Below are 13392 nucleotides of genomic sequence, written 5' to 3'. Positions count from 1 at the left end.
ATCGCAACGTCATTGTTTGGATGTAACTGTTCTTACAATGCAATTACTTTTAATATTTATTTTTGTTGCTGCAAAAACCTTTGAAAATATATCTTTATTTGATAGATTGTGTCCTATATATATATATATATATATATATATATATATATATATATATATATATATATATATATATATATATATATATATATATATATATATATATATATATATATATATATATATATATATATATATCATAATTATTTTTCCATCATAATTGTTGATTTTCTAACTTCTTATTAGATTTAATATATCTATATTTAAGAACTATTGCTTTAAACTAAAAGGTTTCCACTTATCATAATTATTTTTCCATTATAATTGTTGATTTTCTAACTTCTTATAGATTTTATATATCTATATTGTTAAGAACTATTGCTTTAAACTAAAAGGTTTCCATTTAGACAAAATTGCAAGAATGGTCCCTGTGGTACGTCAAAACTAGCACCTTTGGTCCAAAATGGGTTTGGCTTGCAAGGATGGTCCAATAGTTTCGTTTTGTTGCGAGTTTGGTCCAATTTCCTATGCACTTTTTTATAATGACGGATTTGTCCTTATATTTTAATTTTCCATTTTTATTTTATTATCAGTAATTAAAAATAAAAAAATAAAATACTCTCTCTCTCTCTCTCTCTCTCTCTCTCTCTCTCTCTCTTTCTCTTTCTCTCTCTATCTCTCTCTTTACAAAGAAAATTAATACAAATCTGGTAGTGGATTTTTAAAATGAAGAACCCTAACTTTTATCAATTTTGTTCAATTCATTGTATGAAGTCGAATAGACTAAACACATACACACTCATATATGCATATGAATCTCAAGAACACTCGGTTTTTCCTGAGTTCAAGAACAAGAACATCATATTCACGAACTAAGAAATCGATTTCTGATGAACTGCCATCACCACCATCGGAATCAATTTCTTCTATGAATTGCCCAACTCAAACCCACAAGCACACAAACAACTCAATAAACATAAAGATGAAGGTAAACTGCACCCCTTTTATCCCCCTCCCTGAATCGCAGACACCGTATACCCTAAATCAGTACAAGTTAAAGAGATTACGATTTACAGATGAAAGGGATTACGATTTACAACCTAGAAATTTTTGCGTCCTTTCCAATTATTGAATCAAATGCCAATCATGTCCCTCTCTCTTGTTCTTCTCTGAATCGGTGTTTGAATCAGATGCCAATCATGTCCCTCTATCTTGTTCTTCTCGTCACTGCTACACCCCATCACCATGCTCGTCTCCTTCAGATATGTTCAACCTGTATCTAGAGGATCGATGACCCCCTTGATCGATGACAACCACCTCGTCGGAGGCTTAATAGCCGAGGAAAATCGATCTGAAGTGTCTTCCCCTCGATTTCCAGTCATGAAACCCTCCATCTGAAAACCCTAGCCGCCAAGAAACCCTAATCGTCAAGAAACCCAAACTTCAGATCTCGATCTCCTTTCTCTCGTTGCATCTGTCTAGGTTCAAAGGGAGGGTAGCTACGATCGAATCGGGTGTTCCGGGGTGGTGCTACCTGACCGGAGGGAGGCGGAGGGGCAACCTAGGCCGGTGACAACCACTCGTTCTTCTTCTTTGGATAGTGGTAAACAAGAAACGAGAGAGAGAGAGAGAGAGAGAGAGAGAGAGAGAGAGGGTATTTTATTTTATTTTGTTTTATTTTTAATTGTTGGTAATAAAACAAAATTGAAAAATTAAATAATAAGGGCAAAATCGTCTTTCCAAAAAAATTCAAACCAAATTGGACCAAACTTGCAAGAAAATGAAACTTTTGGACCATTGATGCTAGCCAAAACCGTTTTGGCCCAAACATGCTAGTTTTGACATAACACAGGGACCATTTTTGCAATTTTGTCTTCCATTTATCATAATTATTTTTCCATTATAATTGTTGATTTTCTAACTTATTATAGATTTTATATATCTATATTGTTAAGAACTATTGCTTTAAACTAAAAGGTTTCCATTTATCATAATTATTTCTCCATTATAATTGTTGATTTTCTAACTTCTTATAGATTTTATATATCTATATTGTTAAGAACTATTGCTTTAAACTAAAAGGTTTCCATTTAAGTAAGATAATGTACAACTATTCTTCCCATTAAACCAAATGAAATATAATCATCATATAATGGAATTCTAAAAGAAGACAAAAAGACATAGAGGCCCCTCCGTTTCAATAGCTTTTGTCACCCTTTCTCTTGTTTTCCTTTTCATTCCAATTGATTGCTACATATAAAAGGCTCAAATCGTCGGGTACCCTTTGTCGATATTATACTCCGACCACACTAATTATTTTTCCTTTTGTAATAACTTTGCATTCTTGGAGGGTAAAAACTGTAATAAACAGAAAACACAAGGACCTAAAAGCAAAGCCATAAAAATTACTATTTTCATTTTTCATTTTTCATTTTTCATCAGAATCTCGCATCTTCAAACCCGTGTAAATCGCTGACTCTATTTACCGACTTTCTCATCATCGCAACTTTAGCCAGCCGATCCGCCACTCTCCAAGCCGACGTCGGCGTTAACGGCTCACCTTTCTCATCCGTATACGCCGCCACATCCGCCGCCCTGCCTCTCCGTCCAACTTGCTGAGCCGGAGACGGTGCTTGAACCTTGCGCCGCCGTTGAAGGTCGCTTATCTCCGCTTCTAAACGGAGCATAAATTCGTTACCAGAAGCCAGATTGGATTGATGCATTAAGGCACGAGCGGAGACAAGCATGTGGTATGCGCCGGTGAGATCGTTTCGATCGGTTAGCCGTTTTGATTCGGCTAAGGCTCGAGTTGTGATGAAGAGGTTTCGCAGCCGTTGGATGGCCGGAGACGATGATCGGACGGCGTTCGGCCGAGGTACAAGCAAAGCTTGTTGTTTACCATAGATAAGCTCCTGACTTGTTGATTCTCTGTAACAGCATCGCACGGATAGTATTTGGTGGGACCTTAACGCCGACGATGGCACTTTCAATTCAATCAATAATTCTGTTTCTTCATCGGCAGACAATTCTCCGATCTGTACAGCACCGGATCCAAGGACGATCGGTAGTGGTGTACGTGAATAAACCGCCGCGATTGCCGCCGGACCGGAACCGGAGATAAATCCTAGTTGCAGTTTGAGATCCTGAACCACCACGCTCAGTAAATTTCCTATGCATTTCGCGAATACGTGATCTTCAGTCACGGCGAGGTTGAGTGAATGTATGGGAATGTCGAGACGCGCGTGTGAGTAACGCGCCGAGGAAATGGATGATGATTGATCGAGGACTTCGGAGAGTAGGATGATGGTGGCGACCGGGTTTTTCTCTCGACGATCTTCTAAAACTTTCACGGCCTTCTTCACGGCGTCTTTTGAATTTGATGAGCCTTCGAGAACGGCCATGGCTTCCACGATACGACGCGCTGCTCGTCTGCCAGTCGTTGTCATTCGCCTCAATGGTAATAACCTCTTGGAGTACGATGAGAATGCGACAATTGAGAGACGATCTTTGGATGAAAGTGCTGAAACGATTGATCTCATTGCTCTTTTGATGATCTGTAGCTTTTCACATGTCATTTTACCACTGACATCAACGACAGTGACCAAATCGATCGGAGCTCTGCGTTGTGTTTTCTCCGGCGCCGGTGGAGCTTTTACCTTCAGAACAATCGCGTAACTCTCGTGCCTCCGTGAAGAAGCGATCACTGCCGCATCTGGTAACAGACGAACATCAACATCTCTTGCATGATCCTCAATTGGAGTGTTGTTACCTCCCTTAACATAAAATCCTTGAAACTCATCGATGGATTCTTCATCGCAAGTTTCATCAGATTCTGGAATAGCAATGAACCGAGCTTTAGGAGTTAACGACGCTAATGGCTCATCATCGTTATAAACCTTGAAATTCAATGGCTGCTGCTTTGGAGATTCGTTTTTGGAAGCAACATCTTCCATGAAGAATCGCGTAGCTAGCTTTTCCCTGATCCTTTCTTCTTCCTCAACGAACTGATGTTTCTGATTCTGTTCATCTACAGACAACAGAGGCATATCTTTCCACAAACAGCTACAAACAGGACAAGCAAGGCTCCCTTGTTTCTTCACATGATCGGAGATGCAAGGGAAGTGAAAACAATGCGAACACTCCGCCGTGAAACTCGCCATTCCATTCCCTTTCTTCACGCTCTGCAAACATAATCCACATCTACGCTGCAGATTCATAAACCAGATCAATATCAGATTATCAGTATATCACAATCTATGATCACCAAAATGTACAAATTCCAACGAGAATGAACAAAACTTACAGTGCAAAGGCGAAGACTCGATTTGAGGAAAGTAAACGGAGAAGGAGAGCGAGGAGACGAAGGAGTCGACGACCGAAGAAAACACCGAGGGCTGTTCTTAGTCTCGCAATGAAGCTTCGGACTGACAGGAACAGATGACGACGGAGCCGGTGGTACTTTTACGGTGGTCCGACAACGGAGGCTCGGACTAGAAACCGACTGAGATCGAAGCGGAGGCGTAGATGGATTTGAAGAAGACGAAAAGAACCCAAATCTTCTCCCCAATTTTGTAGTACCACAACTACTTCCATTCCCATTGTCAATAACATGTTCATACTCAAACTCTTCCATGGAAGAAGTCATGGAGGTTGAATCACGTTCCCGAGGGACGGAAGTACAAAAAGCTCGTCTCCATCCCAACACCATCTTCTTCTTCTTCTGTAAGTTTCTCTCACTCTCTCCTTTTTTCTGGATCGATTCTTCTTTCTTCTTTATGGGTAGATATATAATATAGCTAGCTTTCAATGGGATCGAATTGATGATAACTTACAAAACAACAAGAACAGTTGGGTGGATACTGGATTGAATTAAACAAAGCTGGGAGATCATAAATGGATTAATAAATACTCGTAGAAAAAGAAAAACTCTGTTGGTGTTCCTTCTTCTAGTTGCAGAAAAAGTCGTGTGTGATCTTCTCTTTCTCTTCTCTTTGTTTTTAATCGGTGTGGGAGGATGAACACAAACACAAACACACCAAAATTATTATATAGTACGACTACAGACTAGTCACTACTCCTGTGTTTCATCAAGGTAATTTTTTTTTTTTTTCATTTCCAACATTATCCTACCGTCCAAAAAGTTTCACTTAACGTACATATAAATGTTCATAAAATGAAAAATAGAAAAATTGTTTTTTTTTAAGTAACAAATATTTTAGCTGTTTCAAATGTTATTTTATTGTATTTGTTGTGACTTAATTATAAGTCTAACTCTCGATTATGGCTGTCCCGATATATTTTATTCGGTCAGATTCAGACAGAAAAATCTAATTTATAAGTTCTGGACTTAGTTATCTCCTGATATATGTTTTACGTGGTTATTCAAATAGTAAAATCTAATTTATAAGCCCTGGACTTAGTTATGGCTCCGCTTCAAGATTGTTGACAAATCTAAAAGCTGTCACTTTTTTTTTAATTTAAGCTTATAAATACATATATTTATATTTATTTTACCACGCCGACACGGAAGGTCCATGCTATAGGTTCACTATAGGTTCAGAAGAAAAGAAAAACTATGCAACGGGTTCATAAAACACAACCAATGCTCGAGACTCAATTTCATATACTTAATTCCTGCAACCCCAAACTCAATTCTTGTCATTTCTACAAATTTTGATACAAAATTCATACTACGAATTTTGGTTTGTGCACGATCAACGAAGGTTAATCTTTTCCAAAATCCAAATCTCATACATAACATACCGTCAACTGCAACCCAAGAATTTGATGGTGATACTGATGAAACCTAACCGAACACAAGATGAATATGACCGATCTGAGTCTCCATTTGCATCTGTCGAGTCGCAAACATAACCCAACGGGACCCGAGAAGCAAATAAGTCACGTTGGCTAAGTCTCGGATTGACATCTATGAAAACAAGGTTAACAAGAATTAGCAACAAAGTGAATCCTTTGGAATTAGACTCTTGTAGCTTTTCACAACAAACAAGGATAACTAATCGAAAGTTCCATTAATTAAATGTGAAATGTCTTCTTCTTTCGATCCGCAAAGTAGAAAAACTGGAATCTCTAGATAGAAAGAATATTTCTCTCTTTAGGAGAGTATCTTATGAATTGACTATAACTCGAAGACCGGAGCTGGCTTTGAAGGAGAGCAAAATGGACTGCTGCATAGAACCCAACTTTTTTAGAGGCCCATATTTTTTTTTAAATCTATTATTTCTAGGGCCTAATTTTTTTTAGTTGTTATCATGTGTCATTACTCATTAAAATACTATGATTTTACTATGTTTATTGTTATAAAGTTTAAAAAAAAAAAAAACTTTAGTTTATATTATTTAATTCGTTTCACGTTAGTGTCTAAGTGTCTTTTTTTCCGGCTCATTTTGAACATTTGAATCCTCAGGACTATCCCTGCTGAAACTTCTTTCAATTAATCTAGTAGGTAAGAAATAAGATCTAAAGTGGTCTAATATGTATGTGAAGATAACGAAATTTTCAACTATTTACAACAAGATGATCAAATACTGAAGCAGTCAGTTAGAAACATATAAATATATCAATTTATGTAACATTTTTTTAATTATTTAACATAAAAATATTTATTTATGAAAAAAAAACAAGCCTCATGCATATTTATTAAAACATACAAATATTCTTATTCACTATTTTTGTATATATTTGTAACATTCACATATAACAAATTAACATATTTCTACCATCTTATCTAGTTATCTACCAATTTTATCTCTTAGTGTAATATTCTTGTCAACTTTTATAAAAAAAAAAATACATTTTTATTTATTTATTACATTTCATTGTTTAAAATATAACAAATTACACGAATTAATAAAATTACAACTTTTATTATAATAACATATCCTCTTATTATATTATATTATTTTATAGTTTCATGGAAAATTAGGTTGGTATTTATTTGGATTTTGGATCTAGAAACATTTGCAAAAGAGTGGACAAGTGGCAGGGTACTTTTAAGTTTCGAGGTCAATACTGTTTAGTTTTCAGGAAATCATCAGACTGGAATGACAGGCTGGTGTGTAGGTGATAGGTACTTCTTTGTACACAAGTCAATGTTCCGGATAAACTATCTTTTTCTTTCTCTAGTCTTTCTTTTTTTTTTTATTTAATTTGCTGAATATGTAAATTATATTATGAGATATTATATACAAACAAATACGTATACACTAATTTACAACAACATTTTAACATGGAATATTTATAGAAATGATTATTAACAAAAATATAAAGAAATATAGCAAATAAGAAATATAAAGGATGCAAAGACAAAAGATATGATTTTTGTAGAAAAACAAGTGTAATAGAGGAATCAAATATCCTTTTATTTTTTTACCTATCTTCTTACTCATTATATTAAAATTAATGTCAAAATCAAAAAAATTAAAAAATTAAAAAAAAAAATTAATGAATTTCATATGTCACTAGTTTATATAAATATAAAAATAAATAAAAACAATATAAAAGAGGATATTTAATTTTCTTTTCAATATCTTTTAAATATCATATTGTCACTTTTGTAAATGCAATATTTAACATCATATGAATAGTTGTAAAAATGAATTAATTGTATATTGTCCAAATAGCAATTGTAAAGATGAATTAATTGTATATACTATTTTCCAAATATATGAATTAATTGTATATACTATTTTCCAAATATGTATTACATAATAGCCATATATCCTTAAAAAAATGCATGTGTTTGAAATTTGATTTACAATTTTCGTCATTAATTACAACTTTTAGAAAGATAAATTGTCACACCCTCGAACCAGACAGTGGTAACGTCCGATGGCTCGTGTGACTATAAATTGAAAGATCATCACAATGAATATACATGAAACATAACACAATTATCACCAAACATTCCATAATACAATTGATATTGTTCACATCAAGTACATTGTCTTACGTTACATATTCCAAAATATTAATTGTACGATGATTGACATTACACAAAATAAATTCATATACTTGAAGATTTCCCTGCTTAACGGTTACCTGAGAATACAAGTTAATTTGAAAACAGTCAACATATATAATGTTGGTGAGTTCATAAGCATGTTTGAATGAAAGTCTTTGTATTATTTGTAAAACCTAGAAAATCCGATATTTTCTGTAAAAAGCCTGAAAAATGGTGTATCAGTCAAGTATAAATGCATGTGTGAATTCCATTGTAAAATATGAATAGATATGCAATCCAGAAATTCTTTGTATTCTTTCTGTTGTAAATAGAAGGTAATTGAATAATAGTATTTCCCCAGAAAATCTGATATTTTCTGATTATAAATGTGTTGTGGTCTTAAACCCTAAAACCATGTATTGATGTATGTATGATTTGTATTGACATGATTAATGTTCTGATTTCCGTAATGTTATGATGATAATGATCTCTATGTGAGTCGTTATAACCATGCTTGATAGGGACTAATTCACCGCCTGTCTTGGCATTTTCCAAACGTCGGTTTGTTGAAGTTAAGGTTTGTCACCCTAGACTGGCCTAGTCTAAATGTAGCGAACATCTCAGGTGTGGGGGAGTCACCCCCGTATAGATCTATACACAAACTCTCGCTCTCCCTCTAGGAGACTCTGGTTATAACTACAGGCTACGATCATACACTCAGCGGTGTCAATCGACATGTCTCGCTAGATCCCAATTGTTAATGTATAATTATTCAAATTTTACGATATAAGATGTATATGAATTTAGATTCTTGCGCATACCGATTAAGAATTTATATGAAAAGACAAAACCCAACCAACCTGGAAAAGGGACATTTGTGGTCCATTAGGCATGTAAGTTATTTACAGGCTCATTGAGTATGCAAAAGGACACTTAAAGGCCCATTAAACATATAATGAATAGTCCAGGCCCAATCAGCATGTAAATGGGCCACCAAAGCCCAATAAACATGTAAAAGGTGATTTCGGCCCATTAAGCATGTAATTGGGTCATTAAGGCCCAATAGACATGTAAAGAATGAATTGGGCCCAATAAACATGCAATTGGACCATGAAGGCCCAGTAAGCATGTATAGTGGTTATTAGGCCTAATAAACATGTAATCATTGTAATTTGTTTTTGTTCGTTACGTCATTTTTATTTGAGCTTAAATATTTATCAAAAAGACGTAAAATGCTTAATTTTGTTATAATGGAAATCTTCAGCTCATTAAGTTGTAACCTTACAATTTGGGCTTATTTTCAACAAAATTGACTCTTTAGGTCCCTTATGACTTAAATAAAACATTTAACGACTTATTTCACCTAAAATGACATTTTTGGTCATTTTTGATAAAAATAACATTTTAGCCCACTAAATTATGAAACTTTGTATTTTCAGCCCAATTATAAAATAATATACAATTTCTGTCCAAAAATACATTCATTGACATTTTCATCCCTTATTCCATAATAAATGACATTTCTAGCCCTTATTTTGTAAAATTTGCATTCTCAGCCTAAATTTCATAAATTTTACATTTTTGGCCCAATTTAGAAATAAGTGTCATTTTTAACCCTTAAATCGTGAGTTTTTCATTTTAGGCTCAAGTTTACATATAATGACATTTTTGGTCCACCAAACTCAATATTTTCAATTTTGGCCCAAGAAAGCCGTAAAGGTCATTTAAAGGCCCATTATGCGAAAATTTTCATTTATGGTCCCTTTAATATCAAAATAACATAAAAGTTCATTTTTGAAATATAATGACTCTTTTTATCCTCATGAAATCCGTGTATGTCATAAAAGTCCCAACATTTTGTTTGTTTGACAAATATAGTCCTTAAACATGGTTTATTATAGTTTTATTCAACAAGCATGCATGTTTAACATTTTCACCCTTAAAGAGTGTTGTTTTGAGTATTTTAGTTAACACACTCAACCATGTTTAATACAGTTTTCGAGATCTAGAATATTTAACCATATTTTCACAATAAACACACACATAACATGCACAATACTTAGATCTATCACATAGTACTTGTATTCTCCCCCAAAAACATATGAAAACCGAAAACAAGGGGGTATCAACTAACTTTGGGGTTTGGATCGGTTTTGATGAAGAGATGAAGGAGATTTGAAGGTGTTTTCAGCCTTGGTTGCTTCCTTGAAGAAGTTTTCGAACTTGAATATTTTTAGGAAACATGATCATGAAATGAAGCTTTGTAAGTATGAAATTTTAGCATAGGAATGGAGGATAACAAGTAGTACATGATGATAACTTACCAAGAAGGATGATCTAGATGAGAACCTCTTGAAGACACACACCAAATCTTGAAAATTTAGAGAGAATGAGGAGAGTTCTTGAGAGATTTCTTGTAAGAGTTTGAGGAAAATGAAGGCGGTGGTTGTGTATGTGTGTTCTCGGCCGAAGATAAGGAGAAGGAAGAGAGAAGTTAGTGGTTAATACACCATGGATAATGTTTTTGCTTAGATGTATGCCATGTAATTAGCTTGGTTACCCTCTAAATAAACGTGAGGTGTCACCACCTCTTCCCATACAAATCCTTTTCTTTTTTTTATATATAAACACATTGGGCCGAGAATGGGCTCAATGAATGAAGGTGAAATAGCTTTGGGATCAAATCCTTGGCTTTGATCGAATTTCATAGGCCTCATAATATTTTTCGGCCCATTGGGCCCTTAGGATGGTTCACGACCCATTAGAACCAAAGAAACTAGGTTTATGGCCCATTAGGGCTATTGGAGTTTTTATGGCCCAACTTGGCCCATTAGGGTTAGCATGAATCATTTTAGGTCCACATGGCCCAATATGTTAATTTTTATGAATGTGGGTCCATTTTGAACCCAATTAGGGTTTCTAGGCCCAAAATAGTCGAATTGAATGCTCATTGGTCCTATAGGCCCAATAAGAAAATCCTAGTCCATAATAATCTTGAACCGGGATTTTTAGGGTTTTCAACTCCTAATTGACTTTCTGAAATGTTTTGTATAGAGTTTTGAACTTTAATGGGTGAACCTCGATTGAATTTGTTGTCATTAAAATGAACATAATGCATATCTTCAAGTTAGAGTTACAAGTATTATCATATATAGCGTTTACATGAGCACATAATTTCCTAGCAAAATGCTAGTTGTGACATCATCCCCCCCCCCCCCCCCCCCCGTTAGAGGGAATTTTGTCCCAAAATTCTTTTGAAGTTAGGATTATGAATAAGAGAATAGGTGAGAGTACTTCTGCTTCATTAGGTCTTCGCGTTCCCACGTGAATTTCGGTCCACGCTTAGCGTTCCACCGAACCTTCACAATCGGAATGCGACTCTGCTTTGTACGCTTCACTTCCATGTCCATAACTTCGACCGTTCTTCGATGAACAGGAGATTCTCGTTGATCTCGATCTCTTCTAAAGGAATGACGATAGTTTCATCGGATAAGCACTTTTCCAAATTAGAAACGTGGAACACGGGGTGTACATTGCTGAGCTTCGCAGGTAGCTGCAGCCTATATGTTACTAGACCAATTCGAGCAAGAATCTCGAATGGTCCAATGTTTCGTGGGTTTAGTTTCCCCCGTTTCCCAAAACGGATCATCCCTTTCCAGGGAGAGACTTTCAATAACACTTGATCCCCGACTTGGAATTCTAAAGGCTTTCGCCGTTTGTCAGCATAGTTCTTCTGTCGGTCTTGTGATGCTTGAAGTCGTGCTTTAATTTGGATTATCTTTTTCGTTGTTTCACGAATGATCTCTGTCCCTGTGGGAGTACTGGTAGGTGATTGCCCTTTTGCTAGTTGGGTGTCGCCCACCTCAGCCCAGCATAGGGGCGATCTACATTTACGTCTGCATAGAGCCTCGAAAGTAGCAACCTTGATGCTCGTGTGATAGTTGTTGTTGTATGAGAATTCAATCAAAGGCAAGTGAGTATCCCATGACTTGCCGAAATCAATCACACAGGATCTAAGCATGTCTTCAAGTGTCTAGATGGTGCGCTCACTCTGACCATCCATTTGAGGGTGGTAGTCAGTGTTCATATCTAGCTGTGTTCCCATTGCCTTTTGCAGCGACTGCCAAAATCATGAAGTAAATTTACTATCTCGATCCGAGATGATAGATACTGGCACCCCATGAAGTTTCACAATCTCCTTAATATATATTATGGTTAACCTTTCCATCTTGTAGGATTCCTTTATTGGTAGGAAATGAACGGATTTAGTTAACCTATCGACAATTACCCATATGGCATCCAATGCATCAGTTGTCTTGGGTAGTTTGGTCACGAAGTCCATAGTAATCCATTCCCATTTCCACTCGGGTATCACGGGTTGTTTCAATAGTCCTGAGGGCTTTTGGCATTCCATTTTTACCTTAGCGTAGGTGAGGCACTTGCTTACATAAGTGGCAATTTCTGCTTTCATGTTTGGCCATCAATAATGTTGATTGATATCCAGGTACATCTTATCTGAACCAGGATGTATGGAGTATCACATCTTGTGGGCTTCATGCATGACTACTTCTCTAAATTCCCCAATCTTAGGAACCCAGATTCTGTTCATGAAGTAATGAGTTCCATCCTCTTTAACGTCAAATTCCTTATCCATTCCTCGCAGTGATTCACTAGTGACATTCTCCGGGTTCAATGCTTCCAATTGGGCTTCCTTGATCTGTGAGGTTAGGTGAGATTTGATGGTGATTGATAGAGTTTTCATGCGACAATTTGAATATTCCTTTCGGCTTAGGGCATCGGCTACCACGTTAGCCTTGCCTGGGTGGTACTTGATCTCACACTCGTAATCATTTAGCAGCTCAACCCATCTCCGCTGCCTCATGTTTAGCTCCTTTTGATTTAAAATATGTTGGAGGCTTTTGTGATCGGTGAAAATGGTGCACTTGTACCATAAAGGTAGTGCCTCCAAATCTTCAAGGCGAAGACCACAACTCCCAGCTCGAGATCATGGGTGGTGTAATTTACTTCATGTGTTTTTAGTTGCCTGGACGCATATGCAATCACCTTTCCGCGTTGCATAAAAACACAACCTAAACCTTGATTCGAAGCATCATAGTAGACTACGAAGTCTTCAGTTCCCTCTGGTAAGGATAGCCCTAGTGCACTACAAAGGGATTGGTTCAAGGTTTGGAAGGAAATCTCTTGCTTCTCAGTCCAATTGAAAGGTACACCTTTTTGTGTCAGTGTGGTGAGAGGTTTGACTATCTTGGAGAAGTTCTGAATGAACCTTTGGTAGTATCCTGCAAGACCCAAGAATTGGCGAATTTCTGTTGGTGTTGTCAGAATTGCCCAACCTTCAATGGCTTTGACCTTGGAAGGATCTACATGAA

The 13392-nt window shown here is 36.1% G+C and overlaps 1 protein-coding gene across 1 annotated transcript; it reads right to left on the bottom strand.

Annotated features, from left to right (window-relative positions):
- Window positions 1-2104: 2104 nt before the first annotated feature.
- On the bottom strand, window positions 2105-5089 carry LOC111896232 (E3 ubiquitin-protein ligase WAV3). The gene is made up of 2 exons (XM_023892242.3): window positions 4343-5089; window positions 2105-4244 (listed from the first exon to the last, which is right to left on the bottom strand). Exons 1-2 carry the CDS (start codon window positions 4745-4747, stop codon window positions 2478-2480), a joined length of 2172 nt encoding a protein of 723 aa, XP_023748010.1. The 5' UTR covers window positions 4748-5089; the 3' UTR covers window positions 2105-2477.
- Between the last annotated feature and the right edge of the window lie 8303 nt (window positions 5090-13392).

Source organism: Lactuca sativa, chromosome 3 (genome assembly GCF_002870075.4).
Source record: "Lactuca sativa cultivar Salinas chromosome 3, Lsat_Salinas_v11, whole genome shotgun sequence".
Lineage (NCBI taxonomy): Eukaryota > Viridiplantae > Streptophyta > Magnoliopsida > Asterales > Asteraceae > Lactuca > Lactuca sativa.
This window is presented reverse-complemented; position numbering and strand designations above follow the sequence as displayed.

Coding starts and splice junctions, on each gene's coding strand:
- LOC111896232 (XM_023892242.3), bottom strand. CDS start 4,747: ATGGTGTTGGGATGGAGACGAGCTTTTTGTACTTCCGTCCCTCGGGAA. Junction 4,245..4,342: donor CGAGTCTTCGCCTTTGCACT/GTAAGTTTTGTT, acceptor ATGAATCTGCAG/CGTAGATGTGGATTATGTTT.